The sequence below is a fragment of the Mustelus asterias genome, chromosome 14 (genome assembly GCF_964213995.1).
Source record: "Mustelus asterias chromosome 14, sMusAst1.hap1.1, whole genome shotgun sequence".
Classification (NCBI taxonomy): domain Eukaryota; kingdom Metazoa; phylum Chordata; class Chondrichthyes; order Carcharhiniformes; family Triakidae; genus Mustelus; species Mustelus asterias.
The window spans coordinates 59863531-59887926 of NC_135814.1; the positions used below are offsets into that span (position 1 = coordinate 59863531).

Consider the following 24396-nt stretch of genomic DNA (forward strand, 5'->3'; position numbering starts at 1 on the left):
TTCGTGCGCGAGACAAGCCCGCCCCAGCTCGCGGGCGGACGGGCAGTTCTGCGGCTGCGCGGCCACTGCCTTTTCTGATCGTTGTTGCTGGTGGCCTCCCTCCCCCCCTTGCGTTGTTAGGGTGGGAGCTTCCGGTGCCGAAGGTGGGGGGTCGAAGGTCGGCAGGCAGGCAGGGAGGGTGGGTAGCCTGGTTGTCGGGATGGTACTGAGTGAGGGATCCACTGTGTCTGAGGCCGGGGCCACGGGCGAACCGAGGCCCGCGCAGCAATGAAAGCGAGAGCGCGGGCCGGACTGGATTGGGCCACTTGGGGGGGTTTTGCTGCGGCCTGGATGTGAAGGCGAGCTGATGCTGAAGTGACGCCGGATCGGAAGATGTGAAAATGGAAGGGATCCTGTACAAGTGGACCAATTACCTGACGGGTGAGTGGGGAGCAGGCCGGGGCTGGGTGGGTGTTGAAGGTGTCCATCTCCCGGGCTGTAAGTGAGGGGGATCCGTGCGGTGGCAATAATAAATACCCAGTCAATAAGTTATGGCGAAGAGCGAAATACAATGCGTGCGCTGGAGAGCTGGAAAACGGGAAATACTGGACACGCTCAGCACGTTTGGCAACATCTGCGGAGAGAGAAAGTTAATGTCTAAATGTGACGAACTAGTCAGAGCTGGGAAAAGTTAGGAATGTAGTTGTTCTTGAGTAAATGAAAGTGAGGGTTTTGGGAAGATAACATGAACAAAAGTGAGTGGAAAAAAGGAAAGATTAAATGACAGTAGAGTTGGTACAGGGATAAATTAAGTGATAATAGTGAAGGTAAAGGAACGAAAGATGTGTCCAGAGGAATTGGGAATGGTAGACTGAACCCCCCTCCTAAAAGCAGAAACAAAAAAAAAACAATCTCTACATAGAAAAAGGAAACAAAATAGGAGCAGACGTTATGGTCTGTAATTGTTAAATTTAGGGTTGAGTTGGGAGAACTGAGAAGTGCCAAATTGAAATAAGAGGTGCTCTTTTTGAGCTTTATTGGAACATAACAGAAGGCCAAGGATGGAAGAGTCTGCCTGAGAGCATGTGGAGAACTAAAATGACAGGTGACTGGAAGCTCAGGACATGCTTGTGTACTGGATAGAGATAATCCACAAAGCAGTCAATCTGACTGTATTTGGTCTCCCCAATGATGAACAGATCTATTTTGATCAGTGAATGTAGTAATTGAAATAAGTATATGTAAACATGAAAAGTGTGTTTGGAACTTAGGATGGTGAGGAGAGAGGAGGTAAAAGTGCGAGTGTTGCATCTCCTGTGCTTGTGTGGAAAGGAACCATGCCAAGGGAAGGAGCTGTTGGTGGTAATTGAGAAATACACAAGTGTATCATGGTGGGAATGGTTCCTCCAAGTGCAAAAAAGAGAGGGTGGGGAAGATTTGTTTCGTTCTGTTATACTTGAAATAGCAGAGGATGATCTGTTAAAAATGGAAGCCAGTGAGGTGAAAGGGAAGAGAGGGGCTCTATCTTGGATGGGGGGGCGGGGGGAAGAGGAAGGGATGAGAGTGGGAGTGTCGGAAATTGGACAGACAAGGCCAAGAACCCTGTCAGCTATTGTAGGGCTGGACGGTGTGCAGGTGATCGCTAGCTGTGGAAAAAGGAAAATATCAGAAATTATCAATTTTGCTTCCAATTTCCACCCCACACTCTCCTTCATATCGTCAATTTCCAACACTTCCGCTTTTTGACTTCTGTCTCCTTTTTAGGTGATAGACTTTATAAACCCACCGACTTCCATAGCTACCTCAACCACAATTCCTCTCACTCTGTTTCCTGGAAGAACTCCATTCTATTATCCCAGTTCCTCCAACTGTCGCATCTGCTTCAATGATGCTCCCTTTCCAAACTGCACTTCTGGCGAGTCTTTTTCCTGCGCCAATGTTCCCTCCCACACTGTGCTTGACAGGGCACTTAACCATGTGCAATCCATCTCTTCTCACCTCTGCCCTCACCCCTTTCTCTCTTTTCCATAACTGTCCCCTTTATCCTCACTTTCCACCCCTTCGCACTCAAAGGATTAACCCATGCTAATTCTGCCAACTCCAGCATGATGCTGCCACAAAATTCATCTTCCCCTCAAAACCCTGTCAGTATTCCGTAAGAATTGTTCCCTCCATGACACCCTGATCCCCTCCTCCATCATCCCCAACTCCTTGTCTCCTTGCCATGGTGGATACCTTCCCTTGCAATTGCATAAGGTGTAACACCTGCTATTTTACCTCCTCACCATCCAAGGCACCAGAAACTCCTTTCAGGCAAAACCGTGATTCACTTGCACCGTCTTCAACTTAGTCTACTGTATTTGCTGCTCTCAATGCCGCCTCCTCTACATTGGGAAGACTACACAGACTGGGTGACTGATTTGTAGAACACCTTCGCTCAGTCGCAACCATGACCTTGACCTCCCTGTCACTTGCCATTTTAACTCACCGCCTTGCTCTCAAACCCACATTTCCGTTCTTGGCATGCTGCAGTGTTCCAGTGAAACGTAATACAAACTGGAGGAATGGAACCACATCATCCGATTTGATACTTTACAGCCTTCTGGACTTAACATTGAATTCAACAACTACAGACCACAAACTCTCTCATAGAATCCCCACTGTGCAGAAGAAGGCCATCCTTCCTATTAAGTCTGCACTGACTCATCGCATTTAATTTTGAACTCTGGGCAATTTGGCCAATCAACCTAAGTGCACATCTTTAGACTGTGGGAGCACCCAGAGAAAACTCATGCAGTCACAGGGAGATAAGCAAACTCTACATAGACAGTCACCCGAGGCTGGAATTGAACCCGGGTCCCTGCGCTGTGAGGCAGCTGTGCTAACCACTGTGGCACTGTGCTGCCCACCCCATTTTGATTTTTTAAAAAATCTTACTTTTTTCCCCCAACCCCCTCTCCCCACAGAGGCATCTGTAACTTGTTATAGTTTACTTGCATAGAGTACTGATCCTTGTTCTGCTATTAACACATTCTGCTATCTTACCTTCTGCCACTATTAGCACTTTCTATAGTCTTTAACACGACCATTAATCTTTGTATTGTGTCTATGGCAACCTTGTCAAATATCACCTGGGCTCCCACCTATCCCTGACCTTTTCTCCAACAGTAAAACATCCATCACATTTCTATCACTCTTCAACTCTAAAGAGGAGTCATACGGACTCAAAATGTTAACTCTTTCTCTCTCCACAGATGCGGCCAGACCTGCTGAGTTTTTCCAGAATTTTCTGCTTTTGTTTCAGATATATTAGAAGCATTGATACAGAAAGTTTCATCTTCAGAAACCATGTAGCAGAGGGCAAATAATTAGGAGAAGAGTACTTGCAGGGTGTGAGGAGGTGTGGCCGAGGTAGCTGTGAAAATCTTTTGGCTTATAGTGAAGATCCATTGATGGCCTACCCTCCGAAATGGAGACTGAAGTTTAGGAATGCAAGGGTTAGAAATGCACCATCTGAAGATGAAAGAAGGTCAACTTGGTTCCGAAGAAGAGTCATACTGGACTCGATGTTAACTTTGTTTCTCTCTGCATGGATGCTGCCAGACTTGTTGAGTTTTTTCAGAACTTCCTGTTTTTCTTTTAGATCTCTGCATTCACAGTAATTTGCTTTTATGTCCCAGAGCTTACGAGGAACCAGGCCATTTTGGACCTAGTAATGTGGAATGAAACATTCATTAAAAACCTCTTGGTAAAGGTCCCTTTTGGCAAGCATGATCATAACATGACTGAATTTCGCATTCAGTTTGAATGAGAAATGTGGGCTGCTGCACCTCGGATATGTTGGCCAACTGACATTCTGGACAAAAATACTCAAATTTCATACAACAATCTCCTTTATTGTACCTTGCCAGGTTACCACAAAAGTATCAAGACTCCACTATAGAGTATCAAGAGCTCTATTACACAAAGTATCAAAACTCTCAGCTTGGACCTAAATACAACCCATTAAGAGGCGAGGTGATCAGTCTCATCTCTCGGTGGGTTCTGATGTCCTTTCTGAGTCCCAGACCCAGGGTGGTGCTTCTTTCCATTATTGTTCCTGTAGGTTGTCGCTCTTGATGTTTCTTTGTCTTTCCTTTTTATCTGGTACTGATCATGCTGTTAGTCACATACTGACAGGCACTGCTGAATCACTGTCTTTAAGTCATGACTGCTCAGGGAGTTGTGTTTATCTCAGGAAGTCTTGTTTCTGAGCACTTCCACTCACAGGGTCTGTGTTCAATCACTGTCCACCAGAGGCATTGCACAGCATTGTCTCACATGAGGTGATTGCCCAATCAACAATTCCTGTTCCTTACTGCAGATCACAATTCTTATCCCGATGCAGAGTTAGCCTTTTGAACCAATAGACTTTGCTGGTGTCTTCATGGATACCCGCCAGGGTACAGGGCCATAACTAATATTTTAAACTTAAATAAAGGCAATTACAAGGGTATGAAGACAGAATTGGCTAAATTGGACTGGGTAAATAGGTTAAAGGCAAGACAATCGAGAAACTGTGGCAGACATTTAAGCAGATCTATTCATTTGAGGAAGAAAGACTCCAACAGAAGGATACACCATCCATAGCTAACCAAGGAAGTTAAGTGTGGTATTGAATTGAAAGGAAAGGCTCACAATGCTGTGAAGATTGATGGAAAGAAGTAGGCAGAGAAACCAGCAAAGGATTCCTAAAACAAAATGGAAGGAGAAATTGGAGTGCAAGAGAAAACTAGCATGAAAAGGAAAAAGACAGTATAAGCTTCTACAAGTACAACTACTGGATCCTGTATTCAGGATGCTCGGGACTCGACATGTTATGGATTTGGGGATTTTATCGAGTTTGTTTTACCATGCATTTACAAAACATGATGAAAGTATGAGAAATAAACATTAAAAGGCTTTTATTTACTTTTAGTGTTTAATTAATGTGTTTTATTTTCGTAAATTGCATCTCAACCAAAGAAAAGTTAATTGCCGTGCGGGCAGAAGTTGAAGGTTCAGATTCCGTTGTACTACTTTTAAACATGTCCTGTAGTTTAAGTTGGTTTAAACAGGTGGGCCTTTCTTTCAAAAACAGCTCTTCTTTTCTGTAGACCCACATAATAAGTGGCTCCATAACAAAGCCCTTTTACTCAATCCCATGAATCAATTCATACATTCATAAGATATAGGAGCAGAATTAGTCCATTCGGCCCATCGAGTCTGCTCTGCCATTCGATCATGGCTGATATGCTCCTCATCCCCATTTTCCTGCCTTTTCCCCATAACCTTCCAATCCATTACTAATTAAAAATCTGTCTAACTCATCAAATTTACTCACTGTCCCAGCAACCACTGCAGTTTGGGGTAGCGAATTCCACAGATTCACAAACCTTTGGGAGAAGTAGTTTCTCTGTTTTAAATTTGCTACCCCTTATCCTAAGACTATGACCTCTCGTCCTAGAATGACCCACCAGTGGAAGCAACTGCTCCACATCTACTTTATCCATACCTTTTATCATCTTGAATACCTCAATTTGATCTCCCCTCATTCTTCTAAATTTCAGAGTACAATTCCCCTGTAATGCTTATACATTTGTCAGTAGACACTTTATTTCTGTTTATCCAACACATTACTTTCATCATTATCACTCTTGTTCTGTTTATTTTTATTTATGACCGTATCACATATTTCACTGTCAGTGAGGAAGGAGGTGAACTAGAGCACCATTGTCAATGTTCAGACATTCCTCAACCACTTCTTCTTCTAAGCTCAGCACATGATAAATCCTTTGCATATCTTCAATTTCTTTTCTCCTCAGACATGCAAAAACCACTAAAATCAGGTGCAGTTTCACAGTCACCATTTTAAAAACCACAAGTTGTGCCATCCATTTATCAAAACACTTTGGGATAGATTGGTCCTTCACAACGTTCCTGAGTGCATTTTTTGTGTTGAATTATTTCTGGAATTCCTTAAATCCCAAGCCTCTTGCGCACTGTGAGCTCTTTGCACATTAATTCAGCCTTGGACCCAAATGCCCGCAGAATTCCTTGATCCATGGACTGGACAAATAAGTTCCAAAAACATTGTCCCGGACGATGAGTTCTGCAGTGGGATGTGCAGCACATTATCACAGAGTAACATACTCTGAGTTCTGGCTTCAGGGACAAAATGATTCTCGTACCAATCAAGGAAAATTGGTCTAGTCATCCATATACACTTATTGGCCTTATAAGAAACAGAAAAATTCTTGATCCCCTTGAAAGATCTAGGATTCTGACTTTTACCAATAACAAGCAACTTACACCTGTGGGTGACTGCTGCATTTGAACATAGTAAGAAGTTTCACAACACCAGGTTAAAGTCCAATAGGTTTATTTGGTAGCACAAGCTTTCGGAGCGCTGCTCCTGTGGCTTGTGCTATCAAATAAACCTGTTGGACTTTAACCTGGTGTTGTGAGACTTCTTACTGTGCTTACCCCAGTCCAAAGCTGGCATCTCCACATCATGGCATTTGAACATCCCAGTATAGTAAGCCATTTGTTCCTTAGAATCTTTGAATCTCGTTGGTGCTGTCTCACCCGCAGTTACATCAGTTTTCTTGGGAACATGCCTCTAATATAGAGGCCTCATCAGTATTATACACTTACTCTGCTGTTAGACCTTCTGATATTATTGTGGAAAATGCATCTAATTATGCCTCTGCAGCTTGATTGGCACCTAAAGCTTTTTGCATGGATACTTTCAATGGACAAACACCATAGTGTTTTTAAACATTTGTTATACCACCTTAGCAAGTATTTGCATGGTGTTGTTAAACGTGGCTCTTCATGGAACACTTTCACTTTGCCACATAATAACTTGGCCCACGGAAATGATCAAATGGATATTTCTAGCTTCGACGCTGCCTGATTCACTTAGTTGCACTTAGTCTGAATGGACAGTCTTGACTGATGGAGTGTTCTCCTATTATCCATTAATTAGGATAAATCACTGGCAGCATAAGCTTTAAGAAACTTCTTTTGTCTCTTTAACTCCTAAATGGTCGATGTACCAGCACCATACTCTTCACTTTTCACCGAAGCATTGTTCTTTACCCAAATAGTAACTCCATTTTCTGCTGATTATTTCTGCTTGCCTTTTTGACATGAAACCAGCAATAATAAAGGCTAGAACTACAGAGAAACACTGTGTACAGGTAATTGATGTGGCAACCAATAGTACCATTAAATAAAGTGAGAGCTTGACAAATTAGTCTGCACATCATATTTAAATTGCTAAACATGGCGACACTGTCAAATGCAGCCGATTTTTCGGGATGCCAGATAAGGGGTCCAGTCCCTGTATATAAAAAGGGAAAGTGTAGTTAAAGTGAGCATTGGTCCCTTTGATGATAGGACAGTGGAATTAATAATGGGAAATGAGGAAATGGCAGAGGGTCTATTCATCTTCATAGTCAAAGACACAAAGCGTTTCCCAAGAATAATAGAAGATCAAGAGGCAAGGGGAGGGCGGGACATAAAGCAATCCATATACTAGAGAAAAAATAATGAGAATTCTAATAGGACTTGGGGTTGACAAGTGCTCTGGACCTGATGGCCTGCATCCTAGCGCCTTAATGGAATTGGTTGCCGGATACATTGGTTGTAATTTTTGAAAATCCTCTAGATTCTGGAAAATCCCAGCAGATTAGAAAACTGCAAATGTAATACCTTTGTTAAAGAAATGAGGAGACAGAGAGCAGGAAACTATAGGCAAGTTAGCCTAATGTCTGTCATTTGGGAAAATGGTAGAATCCATTATTAAAGAGGTAGTAGTGGGACATTTGGAAAATCATAATACAATCAGGCAGATTCAGCATGGTTTTGTGAAAGAGAAATTGTGTTTGACAAATTTACTAGAGTTCTCTGAGATGTAACAAGCAAGGTGGAGCAAGTGGAACCAGGGGATATTGTGTATTTGGATTTTCGAAAGACATTCAATTAGGTGCCGCATTGAAAGTTAGCATGGATGGAGGAGGGCTGGCTAACAAGCAGGGAACAGAATATAGGGATAAATGATTCATTTTCAGGATGGTAAACTAATGAGTGGAGTGACACAGGGAGGATCAGTGTTGGGGCCTCAGCTATTTACGATCTACATTAATGACTTGGATGAAGGGACTCATTGTACTGTAGCCAAATTCGCTAACAATATGAAGATAGATAGGAGAATACAAAGAAGCTGCAAAGGAATATGGATAGGTTAAATGAGTGGGCAATAATTTGGCAGGCGGAGTATAATGTGAGAAATTGCTGTACACTTGGGTGGAAAGAATAGAAAAGCAAAATATTTGAATGGGAAGAAGCTGCAGAATGCTGCAGGACAGAGGGATCTATGTGTCCTTGTATGTGAAATGCCGACATGCTGGCCCAGGAAGAGATTAGGAAGGCAAATGGAATGTTGACCTTTCTTGCAAAGAGGTTGGAGTATAACAGTAGGAAAGTCTTTCTACAACTACAAAGGCATTGATTGAGACCATACCTGAAGTGCTGTACAGTTTTGGTCACCTTACTTGCATTAGAAGCAGTTCAGGGAAAGTTCACTTGGTCGATTTCTGTGGTAAGGGGTTGGTCTCAGGAGAAAAGGTTGAGCTAGTTGGGTCTGTACTGATTGGAGTTTATACGAATGAGAGGTGATCTTATTGAAACATAAAATTCTGAGGGAGTTTGAAGGTAAATGCTGAGAGAATGTTTCCCCCTGGGGGAAACTTTAATTTAGGGAGTTTTGAAATAAGGGCTCTACCATTTAAGATAGAGATGAGGATTGTTTCTCTCAGAGGGCCATTAATGTTTGTAATTCTCTTCCCCAGCAAGGCTGAGTTAGCCCGATTTTTGATCTACAAAGGAATCCAGTGTTATGGAAGGGCAGGCATGCAAATGGAGTTAAGGCCACAGTCAGATCAGCTGTGAATTTATTGAATACAGTAAGAGTTTTAACAACACCAGGTTAAAGTCCAACAGATTTATTTGGTAGCAAACACCATTAGCTTTCGGAGCGCTGCTCCTTCGTCAGATGGAGTGGAAATATGATTTAGCATCCAGGCCAATTTTTTGAATGGCAGAGCAGGCTCAAGGGACTGAATGGCCTACTGCTCCAAATATGTTTTTATATGAACTTCTCCGAACAGATTAACTGTCCCATTACTCTGTTTCTGTGACCTTATTGTGTACAAATTGACAGCCTATATTTTTTGGTTTTTTTCCAAAGACAATTGCTGGAATTTTACCGCCCCACCTGCCACAAAAATCCGAACAGGCGAGGGCGGAAAATGGGAAGGTCTGTTGACCTTGGGCAGGATTTTCCAGTCTCGGGTCAAGTGAGGCTATAAAATCCCATCCAATTTGTTACATTACAGAAGTAGTTCAGTGGCTGTGAAGCACTTTAGGACCCACTGAAGTTGTGAAAGTTGTTATATAAATGGAAATGCATTTTTCCTTTGATAGAATTTTTGAATTCATGTTTAATTTTTTGAAATGGAGTGAGGGATTTTAAATTCTAAAATAAAGTATTTTCTCCCTAACTGCATATTCCAATCTAATCTTGAATAAGGCAATAGTCAGGGATGCTGCTACTAAACCACTGACAACAGTATACTTGAGGGATCATCAGTTGAGTTTTTCACTTGTATTATTTTTCAAACTGGACCACATTAGCTTCACCCAATATGACCTCTGAACTTACTGTCACCATTAAACTTTTTTTTAGAATGTACGAAGCAAAGTGAGGTATATTTGTCCTGGGAACAGAGTCCTTTTCTATTTCAGATTCCAGTGCTGGTATCAAATACACTCAGGTCGGGGTGTAACACATCCAGTTCCAAATTATTATTTTCCGAAAAGATATTTACCCTGATTTGAAGTCATAGAGGTTTACAGCATGGAAACAGGCCCTTCGGCCCAACTTGTCCATGCTGCCCTTTTTTTTAACCCTAAGCTAATCCCAATTGCCTGCATTTGGCCCATATCCCTCTATACCCATTTTATGCAAGTGTAACATTTCCATTTTGGAGTTTAGAACTGTGTACATATCCCAATTGCCTGTCCAACATATTTCACATAGGAACTTACAACTGGCAGAATACTTTTAAATCACCTTTTCTTAGATTTGAGTCAGGTTGCTAACATTTTGTTACCTTTACAGGGTTTACAAAGGGTTACCTTTACAGCACCTAATCCTACAGTAATTCATGCTCTGCTACTCAAGGATGTAACCCACATGTACATCAATGACATTTAATATTTAAGATTTTTTTTTAGTATTACTGTTCAAAATTGGGACCAGAATAGCCTTTTACCTTCTAATCTATACAGGCCAAAATAATTGGGTAGGATTAGTTCCAAAGGAAGTGAAAGTTAACGAGTTCCTGACCTGTGAATGTTGTTGCTTCAAAAAATTAGTTCTAACCAGGCTTTTGAATTGCTATTTCTCTCTCCTAGGTTGGCAGCCTCGTTGGTTCATACTGGATAATGGCATACTTTCCTATTATGATTCTCAGGATGATGTTAATAAAGGCAGCAAAGGAAGTATCAAAATGGCTGTATGTGAAATTAAAGGTAAAGAATAACCTATTTCCCAAGTCAAAATATCATAAATGAAAGTATACATTTCTTTCCATACTCCGTGTGACATATTACTACTGTGGGATCTTCATTTTAGAGTGCTTTAAATTCTGTGTTTTAGAATTTAGGGCAGGATGCTTTAAGCATTGGTTTAATTCACATTTACTGAAGGTTCGTCTTCAGAAAACCAAAACCTGATAATTTATCAGATAGCTTGTAAATTGTTGTAGATTGCTAACCTTTTTAATGGAAGTTAGAGTACCAATTGTAGTTTTTAATTACAAATTTCCAAAAAAATTATCTTAAGTATTTTGCATTTGACATACCACTAGAATATTTCATAAGTTATTTTTCTTTAAAATTAGTACATCCAACAGACAGCACACGAATGGAGCTGATTATTCCCGGAGAGCAGCATTTCTATGTGAAATCAGTCAATGCTGCTGAAAGGCAGAGATGGTTGGTGGCACTAGGAAGTTCAAAAGCATGCCTGACAGATACCAGGACTAAAAAGGAAAAAGGTAACATTAACTGCAAACAAGATTTGTAACACACAATAGAGGCAACTGTAAGCTCTCTGTTGTAACTTTGTTTTCCTGATAAACTGTTGTGCAAATAATTAGGTTTTTCTGGTTGCCCTTACACTATTTCTTATGCCCATTTTAGTGAATGTAACTAGATTTTTAAGCCATTTGGAGATGATTATATGAAAATGTCCAAAGTCAGCAAATCATTGATAGTGCCCACTAAACCCATTGTGATGATAGTGTGCTATTGGTATATTTTATGTTTAAGGGGAATGTTTTAACATTCGGCTTTTTTCTACAGGTAGTCGGTGTATCTGGAGGGAATACAGCTCAGATGCTGTAGGAGAGTAGAATAATTTCTCATTGAGCCATGTAGTGTTTACTTACGAGAGCTAATCGAGTTTTGTTTATAAATGAAGTATTCCCCGAGGGTTTTTAATTAGGTTGATTGGCAGAGTCATGCGATAATATGGTAAATGAGAGGAGCTAGGTTTGTAGCAGAGGAAAACAGCTTTCAGTTTTGGTTGAGGTTTGTTTTGAAGACAAGTTTTCTATAAGCTGCTCACTCACTCCACAAAAATCTCTCTGAATGCTTCAAGGCTGTTGACACTGATAGCAAGTATATTTATGTTCCTAACTATTTAAAGTGGAATTTTAAGCCTGTAAGAGAATGTTGCATATTTGGAACTGAAACAGTAATAAGTTAGAAATTAAAGTTGTTTTCCTTCATTTTTAACTATTGTTCAACTCTTAATAGTTAAGCTACATTGTTTGTTAGTTATACTTGAACGGTGTTATTAAATAAAGTTTGCTTTATTATAAAGCATCCCTAATTTGTCAGCGGAATTAATCCTGGAGTGAAGCATCTGATCCTCACATTTATGCCAAAATAGAAAAGTAGTTGGGGTCTAGTCTGGCTTCTTAATGTAATTTGGGATTCTGGTCCAGGACCCTAACACCATGCTGATTAGGAAAATAAAAGTAAATGTAACGATTATAACCTTTTAGATATATGTTCAAAAATATCAGTTGCTGTCAGAAAGTTACTGATTTTTGTTTTGTAAATTACACAAAGTTGCAAAAAAAGCTGAAATAGACTGGTGTTGGTGCTGCACACTCTTTCCTTATCAGTCCATTCAAATCAATCCATTCACTCTTGCTGAACAAACTGATACTGAGCTCGTTCGTGTAAATGTGGCAAATGAATCCATTGCCTTACCTGTAAATTGTGCGCTTTTATTTGAATTCTCTAGAAATCAGTGAAACCAATGAGTCTCTCAAAACTAAGATGTCAGAACTTCGGTTGTACTGTGACTTATTGATGCAGCAAGTTCATACAATACAGGAGTCTGTCAGACAAGACCAGCCGAGTTTCTCACCCTCTGCTGAGGTATGATGTATCAGAAGATATACTGATAGATGTTAGATTTGGTAAACATGTAATTAAATTTCCTACTCTCGTGGATGTACAGTGGACTGTTGGGCCATAATCAGAAGCTCCTGAGTCAAACTGCCTTATTGTCAGTCTATGACTTTCTTTTGTTGACAATTTTTTTTTTTGCTATATGTAAATCATTCTACCAGGTCATCGAAATGCATAAAAGCTACGATATAAATGGATCACAAGTCCAAAGAAGTTTATTTAGTAGTGTCACAAGTAGGCTTGCAATAACACTGCAATGAAGTTGCTGTGAAAATCCCCTAGTTGCCACATTCCAGCACCTGTTCAGGTATACGGAGAGAGAATTTAGCATGCCAATATACCTAACCAGCACATCTTTCCATCTTTCGAGGAAACCCACACAGACACGGGGCGAACGTGCAAACTCTGCACAGACAGGGCCAGGAATTGAACCTGGATCCCTGGCGCTGTGAGGCAGTAGCACTAACTACTGTGCCACCATGCCGCCCATTCATGTTGGTGCTGATCCTTCATCCAAGGGAAAAAGTTCTTTTTGCATTTACGGAACTTGTACAATGTCCCTTCATCCACCTGTCAAATATAATCTTGAATGTTGACAGTTTGTGCCATAACCACCTTCTCTGGAAGTGAGTTCTATAACCTCACTATCTCTATGAATATTATACAAAAGAGTAGATGCTCTCTTCTGTTTTTCTGCTTACTTCATTATCAGGTTAAAGTGTTTATCTATAAGACCATAAGACCATAAGACATAGGAGCGGAAGTAAGGCCATTCGGCCCATCGAGTCCACTCCACCATTCAATCATGGTTGATTTCAACTCCATTTACCCGCTCTCTCCCCATAGCCCTTAATTCCTCGAGAAATCAAGAATTTATCAATTTCTGTCTTGAAGACGCTCAACGTCTCGGCCTCCACAGCCCTCTGTGGCAATGAATTCCACAGACCCACCACTCTCTGGCTGAAGAAATTTCTCCTCATCTCTGTTCTAAAGTGACTCCCTTTTATTCTAAGGCTGTGCCCCCGCGTCCTAGTCTCCCCTGTTAATGGAAACAACTTCCCTACGTCCATCCTATCTAAGCCGTTCATTATCTTGTAAGTTTCTATCAGATCTCCCCTCAACCTCCTAAACTCCAATGAATATAATCCCACGATCCTCAGACGTTCATCGTATGTCAGGCCTACCATTCCTGGGATCATCCGTGTGAATCTCCGCTGGACCCGCTCCAGTGCCAGTATGTCCTTCCTGAGGTGTGGGGCCCAAAATTGCTCACAGTACTCCAAATGGGGCCTAACCAGTGCTTTATAAAGCCTCAGAAGTACATCCCTGCTTTTGTATTCCAAGCCTCTTGAGATAAATGACAACATTACATTTGCTTTCTGCTACAACTTTGTGAATTAATGAACAGTTACCCAGCTAAATATAACTCTCTAAAATAAACAAAGGCTGAATTCTTATTCCAATAATACAAGTTGGGTAAAGTGCTGCTCCATATTTCATAACTTAAAAACATTTTGCGTGGAATCTATAAATTGGTTCAAGCTTTTAGGTTCCTATGTAGCTTAGTATTTGGATAACTACAGATACACAACAGCGATCAATTGTGCAGTCTACATTTAAAGTATGTTGTGAAATCTCTACATTTAAATAACATTTTTGTTTGTTTCATAGAACATGAATGAAGCCTCATCCTTGCTCAGTGCCACTTGCAATACCTTCATTACAACTCTTGATGAGTGTATGAAAATAGCCAATGCCAAGTTTAAACCAGAAATGTTCCAATTCTCTGTCACTGATCCACTTGTCTCTCCTGTATCACCATCACCTGTTCAGATGGTTCGGGTATGATACTATAAAAATATATTTACTAATGCTTTTGCAATTTGTCTACTGCTATTTCTCGTAAAACTTTGTCTTTTTCATGACTTGCACCTGATATAAATTGAGTTGTGATACAAGCTTAATTTAGATGATTTTAAAGTTGGTAACTTTCATTTTGATATTGCAGATGAAACGATCCATTAGTCATCCTGGTACCATTCTTTATGATAGGTAAGTTAAAGGAATTATATTACTGGTTATAGATTCAAATTATATTTGGGTACTGGTAATTGTGATCGTTAATGATGAGACCTTTTTAACTATAGTATTTTCTATCCCAGCATGTCGGTATTGTCACTGATGCAATATAAATATGTTGTAGAATGTGCTGGCAATGATAGAGTTCTTAATTCCTCAGTATAACTGTGCCCCTACATTGTTAGCACAAAGCTGGTCACAATTGATTTGAATGCAAGCAAGGACAGAACAGGATATCAACGCTAGTGATGTTTAACATCTTAATTTTTAGCTTCTAATTATAAAAGATTCTATTTTAATGTAGTTATGGGTTTGGACTTTGTATTATTCTGGCTGCCAGTCCGTCACCATTCAGCAGTTTGACTTATCTATTTTATACTTGGATGATTACTTTCCTGAACATGTTTTGTGTCGAAATTAAATGTTGTCTTCAGCAGGAAACTGAACACTAATCACCAAAAGGAAGCAATTATTGTGACACCACATGGCGAAGAACACAGGAGAATATGGGCGTATTCAGGTGCTGAATCATGCGGCGATAGTGTTCTTGAACATGCAGAAAGTAAGCAAGCAAATCGATCCCTTCTTTATTAGAAATAAATCATAGAAACCCTACAGTGCAGAAGGAGGCCATTCGGCCCATCGAGTCTGCACCGACCACAATCCCACCCAGGCCCTACCCCCATATATTTACCCACTAATCCCTCTAACCTACACATCTTAGGATTCTAAGGGGCAATTTTTAACCTGGCCAATCAACCTAACCCGCACATCTTTGGACTGTGGGAGGAAACCGGAGCACCCGGAGGAAACCCACGCAGACACGAGGAGAAGTGCAAACTCCACACAGACAGTGACCCGAGCCTGGAATCGAACCCGGGACCCTGGAGCTGTGAAGCAACAGTGCTAACCACTGCGCCACCGTGCCGCCCCATAGATAGATAGATACCCTACAGTGCAGAAAGAGGCCATTTGGCCCATCGAGTCTGCACTGACCACAATCCCACCCAGGCCCTACCCCCATGTCCCTACATATTTACCCACTAATCCCTCTAACCTACACATCTCAGGACACTAAGGGGCAATTTTAGCATGGCCAATCAACCCAACCCACATGGCAGAGCACATGGGCGGCACGGTAGCACAGTGGTTAGCACTGCTGCTTCACAGCTCCATGGACCTGGGTTCGATTCCTGGCTTGGGTCACTGTCTGTGTGGAGTTTGCACATTCTCCTCATGTCTGCGTGGGTTTCCTCCGGGTGCTCCAGTTTCCTCCCACAGTCCAAAGATGTGCGGGTTAGGTTGATTGGCCATGCTAAAACTGCCCCTTAGTGTCCTGAGATGCGTAGGTTAGAGGGATTAGTGGGTAAATATGTAGGGATAAGGGGGTAGGGCCTGGGTGGGATTGTGGTCGGTGCAGACTTGATGGGCCAAATGGCCTCTTTCTGTACTGTAGGGTTTCTGTGATTTCTATCTTTGAAATTTCTTTGAGGTTTCTTTGAGAAACCTTAGGTGTAGATCTTTGTATAAATTGTCAGTAAAGCTTGTCCTTTTGATACTTCCAATCAAGTATCAATTACTTGTTTAGAAATGTCTGTGGCCATGGTGCATTATCAGTTTCCTGCAGCTTTGACATAGTTGAGCATGCCATCTTTCTCCAACACCATTCCTCCATTATCTCGCTCTAGGTGAAACTGCCTTGGTTTGGTTTCACTCTCCAATTGTAGGTAGAGCGTATAAAAAAACTTCTTTACCCTCCACTGCACCATCCCATGTCTATCCACGTGCTGACACTTGTTGACACTTGCATGCTAATGTCATTCAGCTCCTCCACTGCACTGCCTCTGTGCTGTTAACACAGTAAGAGTTTTAACAACACCAGGTTAAAGTCCAACAGGTTTATTTGGTAGCAAATACCATTAGCTTTCGGAGCGCTGCACCTTCGTCAGATGGAGTGGGAATGTGCTCTCAAACAGGGCACAGACACAAAATCAAGTTACAGAATACTGATTAGAATGCGAATCTCTACAAGCAACCAGATCTTAAAGATACAGACAATGTGGGTGGAGGGAGCATTAAGCACAGGTTAAAGAGATGTGTATTGTCTCCAGACAGGATAGCCTGCAAGTCCAGGAGGCAAGCTGTGGGGGTTACTGATAATGTGACATAAATCCAACATCCCGGTTTAGGCCGTCCTCATGTGTGCGGAACTTGGCTATCAGTTTCTGCTCAGCGACTCTGCGCTGTCGTGTGTCATGAAGGCCGCCTTGGCGAATGCTTACCTGAAGATCAGAGACTGAATGCCCATGGCTGTCTGGAGACAATACACATCTCTTTAACCTGTGCTTAATGCTCCCTCCACCCACATTGTCTGTATCTTTAAGATCTGGTTGGCTGTAGGGATTCGCATTCTAATCAGTATTCTGTAACTTGATTTTGTGTCTGTGCCCTGTTTGAGTGTTCTCTTCCTGTTGGGGAGCACTTCAGCGGTCACGGGCATTCGGCCTCTGATATTCGGGTAAGCGTTCTCCAAGGCGGCCTTCGCGACACACGACAGCGCAGAGTCGCGGAGCAGAAACTGATAGCCAGGTTCCGCACACACAAGGACGGCCTCAACCGGGATATTGGGTTTATGTCACACTATTTCACATAAATATTTCTGCTTTTTTCCTCCTGAGTCTTTATCATGCGATCCTAGAATCAGAATTTATGTCACACTATTTGTAACTCCCACAGTTGCGTGGACCTGCAGAGTTTCACTGGCTGTCTTGTCTGGAGACAATACACATCTTTTTAGCCTGTCTTGATGCTCTCCCCACTCCCATTGTTTTGTTTCTTAAAGACTGGATTAGTTGTAAGTATTCGCATTCCAACCATTATTCATGTAAATTGAGTCTGTGTCTTATAAGTTCTGTTTGTGAACAGAATTCCCACTCACCTGAAGAAGGGGCTCAGAGCCTCGAAAGCTTGTGTGGCTTTTGCTACCAAATAAACCTGTTGGACTTTAACCTGGTGTTGTTAAACTTCTTACTGAGAGCACATTCCCACTCCATCTGACGAAGGTGCAGCGCTCCGAAAGCTAATGGTATTTGCTACCAAATAAACCTGTTGGACTTTAACCTGGTGTTGTTAAAACTCTTACTGTGTTCACCCCAGTCCAACGCCGGCATCTCCACATCTGTGCTGTTAGACAGATTTCTAAATATTGAGGACATCAAGGCCTATGGGGATAGTGTTTGGAAAATGGCTTTGAGGTAGAAGTTCAGCCATGATCTAGCTGAATGACAGAACAGACTTGAGAGGCCAAATGGCTGATTCCTCCTATTTTCTATGTAAGGACCCATGTTCTCACATACATATTACTAGGTTATATCGTTGCATGGTTCAGTATCATGACCGAAGTTTATATTCACTTTAATTGAATAGAAGCATTCTAACTATTTTGGTTCAGTATTTAGCAGGGTGCTAGATCAGGTAGACATTTGCTGTGCACTGGGCTGGCCTTTAAAAATGGTGCCTGGATCATCGCTTTGCTGAGTTGATGATGGGGTAAGCGAATCAGAGGATGCCCGCCAGCAGTACGATGTAGAACCCCCACCTGCCTGCCTTTTTCTCAAAGTCCCACACTATTGCAGAAAAAGCCACCATTGGCACCTCAATGGCCCTTTTCCTGCCTGATGTTAGAGAAAATCTCGCCCAATGTTTTCATTTATAGGGAAGAGCATAACTAGAGCCTAACAATGTAAGATAGCCATCAAGAATTTCAACAGGAAATTCAAAAGGAATGTCTTTACCCAAACAGTGGTGAGAATGTGCTACTACATAGGGAGTGGTTAAAATGAATAGTATACATGCATTCAAGGGGAAGCTAGACAAGCATAAGAAGAAGAAGGGAATAGAGGGTTACAAGATAGATTTGGATGAGGATAGATGGGAGGGGGCTCAAGTGGAATGTAAATGCCAACATGTACTTGTGCCAAATGACCTATTTCTGTGCTGTATATCCTACGTAAGTCTATGTAAACCATGAACAAAATCAGATGAATGAAGCAAATTTAATTTCACAATTGTATAACTTCTTAGAATATACTATTGAACTGTTTTTTCTGAAATGGAAATGATATGGTGATTTTGACAGATGTTTAATTTATTTTAAGGATGGGACAGAGTAGAACACAGTGGACTGTTTCCAGTGATTGTGATGATTAGATTGAGGAGATATAGGTATAAAAATTAAATGTAAGGAATTTAGTATAAAATGCAACACTTTTTGAAGATGATGAAACTGTAGAACACAAGGAGAAACCAACTCAACGTTCCTGAATAGTTTTGGCAAATGATTGAAGGTACAGAAATTTGGAAGCAGGGAGGGCACATTGGATCGTGTCCGTTGACTATCAACACTGATTAGTTGGGCTGAGCGAGCTGTTTATGTAAACGATTGCTTGACATATGACCCTGTTAATAATTCGCTGCTACTTCACAACATTCAATGAACATAAAATGTAGGCAGATATCTAATAGTACAGCTGCTGTTGGATGTACTTCAAAGCATGCTGCAGTGGGTTTAAATTGCCCCAATGATTAAAACTCAGCCACTGGTCATGTAGGCAGGACTTTCACTGAAACATTGAAGAAACTGACTTGGCCTATCTGTGCTTTGCAATAAGTGCACCTTCTTGGCTATGTGCAAGGCAAAACTAAGCCAAAGTGGAGGATTTTAATATCTGTTTACTCTCTCTCTTTTGAAGTTAGATGCTTGGAAGTAATATTTGTGGAGGTAAAATGTACACTTTGAACCAAGATGATAAACTTTTATCTTTCAACCATTTACAGAGACTGCTCAGATTTCTTGCAGTTCCTCACCGACTGCAAATGGTGAATTCCCTCCAATGGCCATTCCAGAAGAAAATATTGCAAACTCGAGGAATAAATTATCTGAGACAGAGAGTCCTTTTGTTGCACTTTCAAGTTGAAAACATGTGAATTAAAATGGATTAAAAAGATGCTCACTCCGCTGATATTGCTATGCAGTTACTGCTGGCATTTAGGTATTCCAATAAGGTGAAATGGATCTGCAGTTTCCCAATTAAATGACTTTCTCTGCACTTTACTACATAAAATCAGAAAACTTGACAAGCTTACCTAATCTGATTTCTATTATATATTTTCAGCAAATTACAACTGTATTTTCTACACTATATTGTGGAATCTGTTGTTTATTGATGGTCTGGTCTAGAACTTCTCCACACATAGCAAGGTGTCATTAAAAGTTGGTCACAACAGTGATACTTGATTGAAAAAATGAGGATATAACATGTGACAGAACACAGCAGTGCTAGAGGCGTGTACTTTTGTGACTGTTGCCAGGACAGGTTTGATACCATGAATTGAATCCTTGGGGTTGTACATGTCCATTGTTTGCACCTATCTATCCAGGAGGGATGTACATTCTGGAGCAATTGCTGTTAAATGTTGATCTTTGTTTAGACCTTTTATTTAATTTGGTGTTTGTACATTTTGAATGGAATCTTTGTTACATACATCAGTGCTGTACACTGTCTTAGGATGAGGTTTGGATTTTGCTTCATCTTTTCTAGTAGCAGCCAATTAGTACTGGTTATACCAGAACTCAAATACTTGTAGAAACAGCTTCCAGAACACGACATGGTTAAAACTAATGTGTTCTGCACTATATTATAAAATCTTTTGTAAAAGAGACACGAGTAAATTCTTCCCGATTCAAAGTGTATGCAGTTTAGCGGAGATGGTAAACGTAGTGTATTTTATATCCAATAAAAATAGATTAATGAAAGACCATGGAAACCCAGAAACAAAATGTTACTGGCAACGACATAGATGTAATCTTTATATGATCGTCTCCAGCTGAGGTAAATAGTAGAGCTTTTCTTTGAAATTGATGTATCTATGATAATTTATTTATCTGAGATAGAATTAATGTGTTATTTTCCAGTGGTCAAAAGGCGTTATAGTTCAGAACTATTTTTCTTCTTACTGTTTCCTTCCCTTAACCAGTTGTTTTCTGCTTATTTGTAGAGATTTAACTGGCTGTGCAATTCAAAGTTCTTGCATTTCTTTATCTGTTGCGCCTTTTTTTAAGCAGTGAGGACTTAGATATTTCAGAGGAGTAAAATGTAGCTCTGTCCAAAATGTTGTCTAGACAAGTGCATTTAAATTAGAACAAAATGTAGTTTTGTAAAAAAAAATTAGAACGGCAATTCATTTATCGTCCAGTTAGCCAAAAACAAATTCAGTTCAAGAAACCTCTTCTACCTATTACTTCATTTGCTTTATCTTTGCCAATCAGTTTTGTTTAATTGTTTAGTTTATTCTACAAATCTGCCTCTTCCAGTCTGAAAAATGCCATTACGAAAGTGGGGGAGAAATTTCTTATTTTAGCAAACAAGAGGAAACAAAATTGTGGACATAATCTTTGTTCTGCTGCATATGGAACTAAAATTCAGATTAATAGCACTCCAGTTCTTTGAGATCACATCTTTCCTTCTTGTTATAGGTTTAAATTATCAAAATATTTGAAGCTGTGATGTGCGTATTTTATCTAATGATTGACAGCCCAATTTGGATAATATAAACTTATGAGCAGTATGTATAAATTCTATTTCAAGCATGTTAAGCACTATCTGAGAATAGTATATCCTTAATGTCATAACTCCTTGTGCAAAGTATAGCACTTTAATCTCCAAAACTCTGTAGCAAAGTTCAGAAATTGCCTAATCTTGGTTCATTAACCAACTCCAGCTTTTAAAGGTCAAGAAAGTATTAAGCAAGTAAAAATGTTAGCATTTACATGCACCAGTAAATAATGGAGTTGATAGAACCAATTGGTTACATATGGATGTAAATTGTTAACCATGCCATCATTTTGTGCTGTGTATGTTTTTTCATAAAAAGTACTGTGAATGTTAAGAGTTTGCATGCAAAATTCCATTGTTAAAGGAACAGAATTTTATATCAAGCAATATCTTTGAAAATGCATCAGTTTGGGTATTTAAGCTTAAAATACATGATTTTGCAGCTTGGCCAATAATTTAGTGACTTTATCCAGTGAAAAACTGAGTCTCATGTCAAGATGTTTGGTTTATGTTACGTTAACTAGCCTCCTGCTGAAGCAATGATCAGGATGGTACAATTGAGCTTGTGTTGCAGAAGGGAAAAATTAATCAGTATTTCAATTACCAACTGCTGTTGACCTTGCCTCTCCTTTTGTTAGCTCACACATGTAGATGTGGGGAAGATGGAATCAAGCTCAAATCTGGTATCTCCCACTGCCCAACCCAATGTTTCTTTTCCCACATCTAATGGTCAGATAGTCTGCTAACATTGACTGTTTTGGTTCACATGTAAATAATAGCCACTTGGATAAGGTATTTGATTGAACCCAAAGCTCATCATCAGGAAGGGAGGGAAGAAAGTAGACGGAGAAAGAAAATTTCCCATTTATTTGTGTCTTAAAAGATGTAGCACTAAGTTCTATTAGTGACATTTTTCGCTATTAAAATTTAGAATGATAGAAAAATTACCACACTTTTTGAACCTTGATGCTTCTCAGTAATATAGTTTAACAATTTAAAGTTTAGTACATTAGATTTGGAGATTTAAAAGAGGAAGAGAACTTCAAAAGGAAAGATTTATGTAATGCACTATAGAGTAGGCATTTTGAAGTATTATAATCCTAATTAATGGGTAATCCTGAGCCATTAAGATCTCAACGTGGTTGATTTATGATGTTAACATGTACAATGTTAAATTTTGCTTTCAGTGAATGTAAAATAGCTTACAGGAGATGGATTTTGCCATGTCTGTATGTCCATTAGGATGTGCTGGTTCGGCATGTGAAATGGGTTTCATTGCTGATCACTATCTGCTATCTTTCAATTACATTTCTTCATATAAAGAAATTAAACTTTTATGAAAATACTTTTGGTCAAGCTTGAAATGTTATTTGCATTGAGAAAATAACGAGGGAAAACACCTCCCCTTCAGAGGGGTATACACAATCAAAGTTGTTGCTCTGCTGATTAGAGGTGATTGAATATTCCAACAGTCTGTACTGTAATATATTCAATCAATTATGCTAATTATGTTTAACCAACAGACTAGATCTTTTACATGTTAGTAGAACTTGAAGAGACTAATTAATAGTAAACAGTGACATTAAATGCTATACTAATAGTTTGAATTAAAGTTGAGTTCTGAATGTTAAGCTTATGTGGGAGAGGGGTGTACTGTTAGTATGTTGATTTACTACTCACTTTGTCAGTCACATTGATAAGCTCAGTGGTGAGATTTATATAATCTGAATAAATTTTTGCAATTCTCATTAACTATTGAACTTTTTTGTATAACCTTATAAAATAATTTGTAACATTGATAGAAAGTATTTGTTATCTCCAAAACCAAATATTGAATCCTTGATTACTGAACACCCAAATCTTGGTTGAGCAGTTCTATCAGTAAAACACAAATAGCCACTGTTTTCCTTAAAGAACTTCTCCAATGTATCACAGCATCTATAAATTAGAATATCTGTCTTGGTAAATGATTTTCCCAGGTCTACTGTGTACACCTTCCAAAACTGCTCCTTATATTGACTATATATGTAGACTGAATTAGTCACAAATGGCATACATTTTACCAGCAACCTTTTAGATCAACATGTAATTTGTAATTATAATTGAGCAGTCTTGGAAATTTTCCTTTACCAACTCTTGAGCATATGCTCACCAGTGCCAAATTCTACCTGTACACTTTGCTAAACCACATTTGACGCTTTATTTTTGAAGTGTACCATTCCAGACCATATTTGAATCTTGCATATATAATGAATCATGTACAGATATAGTATTTAACTACACTGAAAAACAGGTCTTAAGTGCATTTAAATTCCTTTAGTCCCCATGCTGATGCAAAGGATGGGATACTGAGGATATATTGTGTGAGATAAGATGATCCTGTTCTTTAACTCAACATTGAAATTTGGGAAGTCAGTATATTCAACTATAGCAATAATACCTAGAAAATAAAGGATTGAAACGTGGAAGCATTTTGATTTCTCTAAACTGTTTTCTGAAGTCTGAGAACATTCTGAATAGTTATGTTTAAGATTGCCACAAACATTTAAGTTTGTTTAAGTATTACTCTTTAATATATTCCTGTTATGACAGAAGTCCATTAATTAATGCAACCAGAAATCTATGAATCTTGTTATAAGAAGGCATTTGAATATCTTAGAACAGAACGCAGTATGGCTTAAAAATACTTTTTAAATTGAGAAATTATATCATGTTGGATAGTTATCTTTAAACATTTGGGCTCTATTCAATGGCCAACAGAGACCTGTGCCAATTAGCCAATGCTTTTAACTTTTCACAAGTACTAAAAGACTACCAGATGTGGTTGTTAAAGAAGAGGTATGTACTGTAGGAATGTAGGGATTTAGGTCTGGATATGATGCATTGTTCAATTGTGATTAACATTTTTTGTGGCTCCAATTTCTTGCTAAATAAAATCAAGCAAGCCTGATTTGTTTAATCAGTTGGACCAAAATCTACATTCAGGTGAATTAACTAGTTTTTTTATAACTAAAGAGAAAATAATTGGGTTATATATATAAACACTGAAGGGAATACTTTAAGATTTTTTGTATACTTCATTGAACGTTTTAATAGTCCTCAACACTGAAAACATGATCTGTATTGTAAGAATAAAAACTTGCTATTG

At 39.7% G+C, this 24396-nt stretch overlaps 1 protein-coding gene across 4 annotated transcripts; it reads left to right on the top strand.

Moving 5' to 3' along the window:
- The first annotated feature begins 136 nt into the window (after window positions 1–136).
- Window positions 137–24396, top strand: plekha3 (pleckstrin homology domain containing, family A (phosphoinositide binding specific) member 3). 4 transcript variants are annotated; one of them, XM_078228486.1, is made up of 8 exons: window positions 137–420; window positions 10483–10599; window positions 10971–11126; window positions 12386–12522; window positions 14227–14397; window positions 14564–14607; window positions 15072–15196; window positions 19471–24396. In XM_078228486.1, the coding sequence occupies exons 1-8, from the start codon at window positions 381–383 to the stop codon at window positions 19608–19610; spliced, it is 930 nt and encodes a 309-aa protein (XP_078084612.1). In that variant the 5' UTR covers window positions 137–380; the 3' UTR covers window positions 19611–24396. The 4 variants fall into 4 exon arrangements, with proteins under 4 accessions (XP_078084612.1, XP_078084611.1, XP_078084613.1 ...); XM_078228485.1 differs by having other exon boundaries at window positions 15069–15196; window positions 19471–22587; XM_078228487.1 differs by lacking the exon at window positions 14227–14397 and having other exon boundaries at window positions 15069–15196; window positions 19471–22587.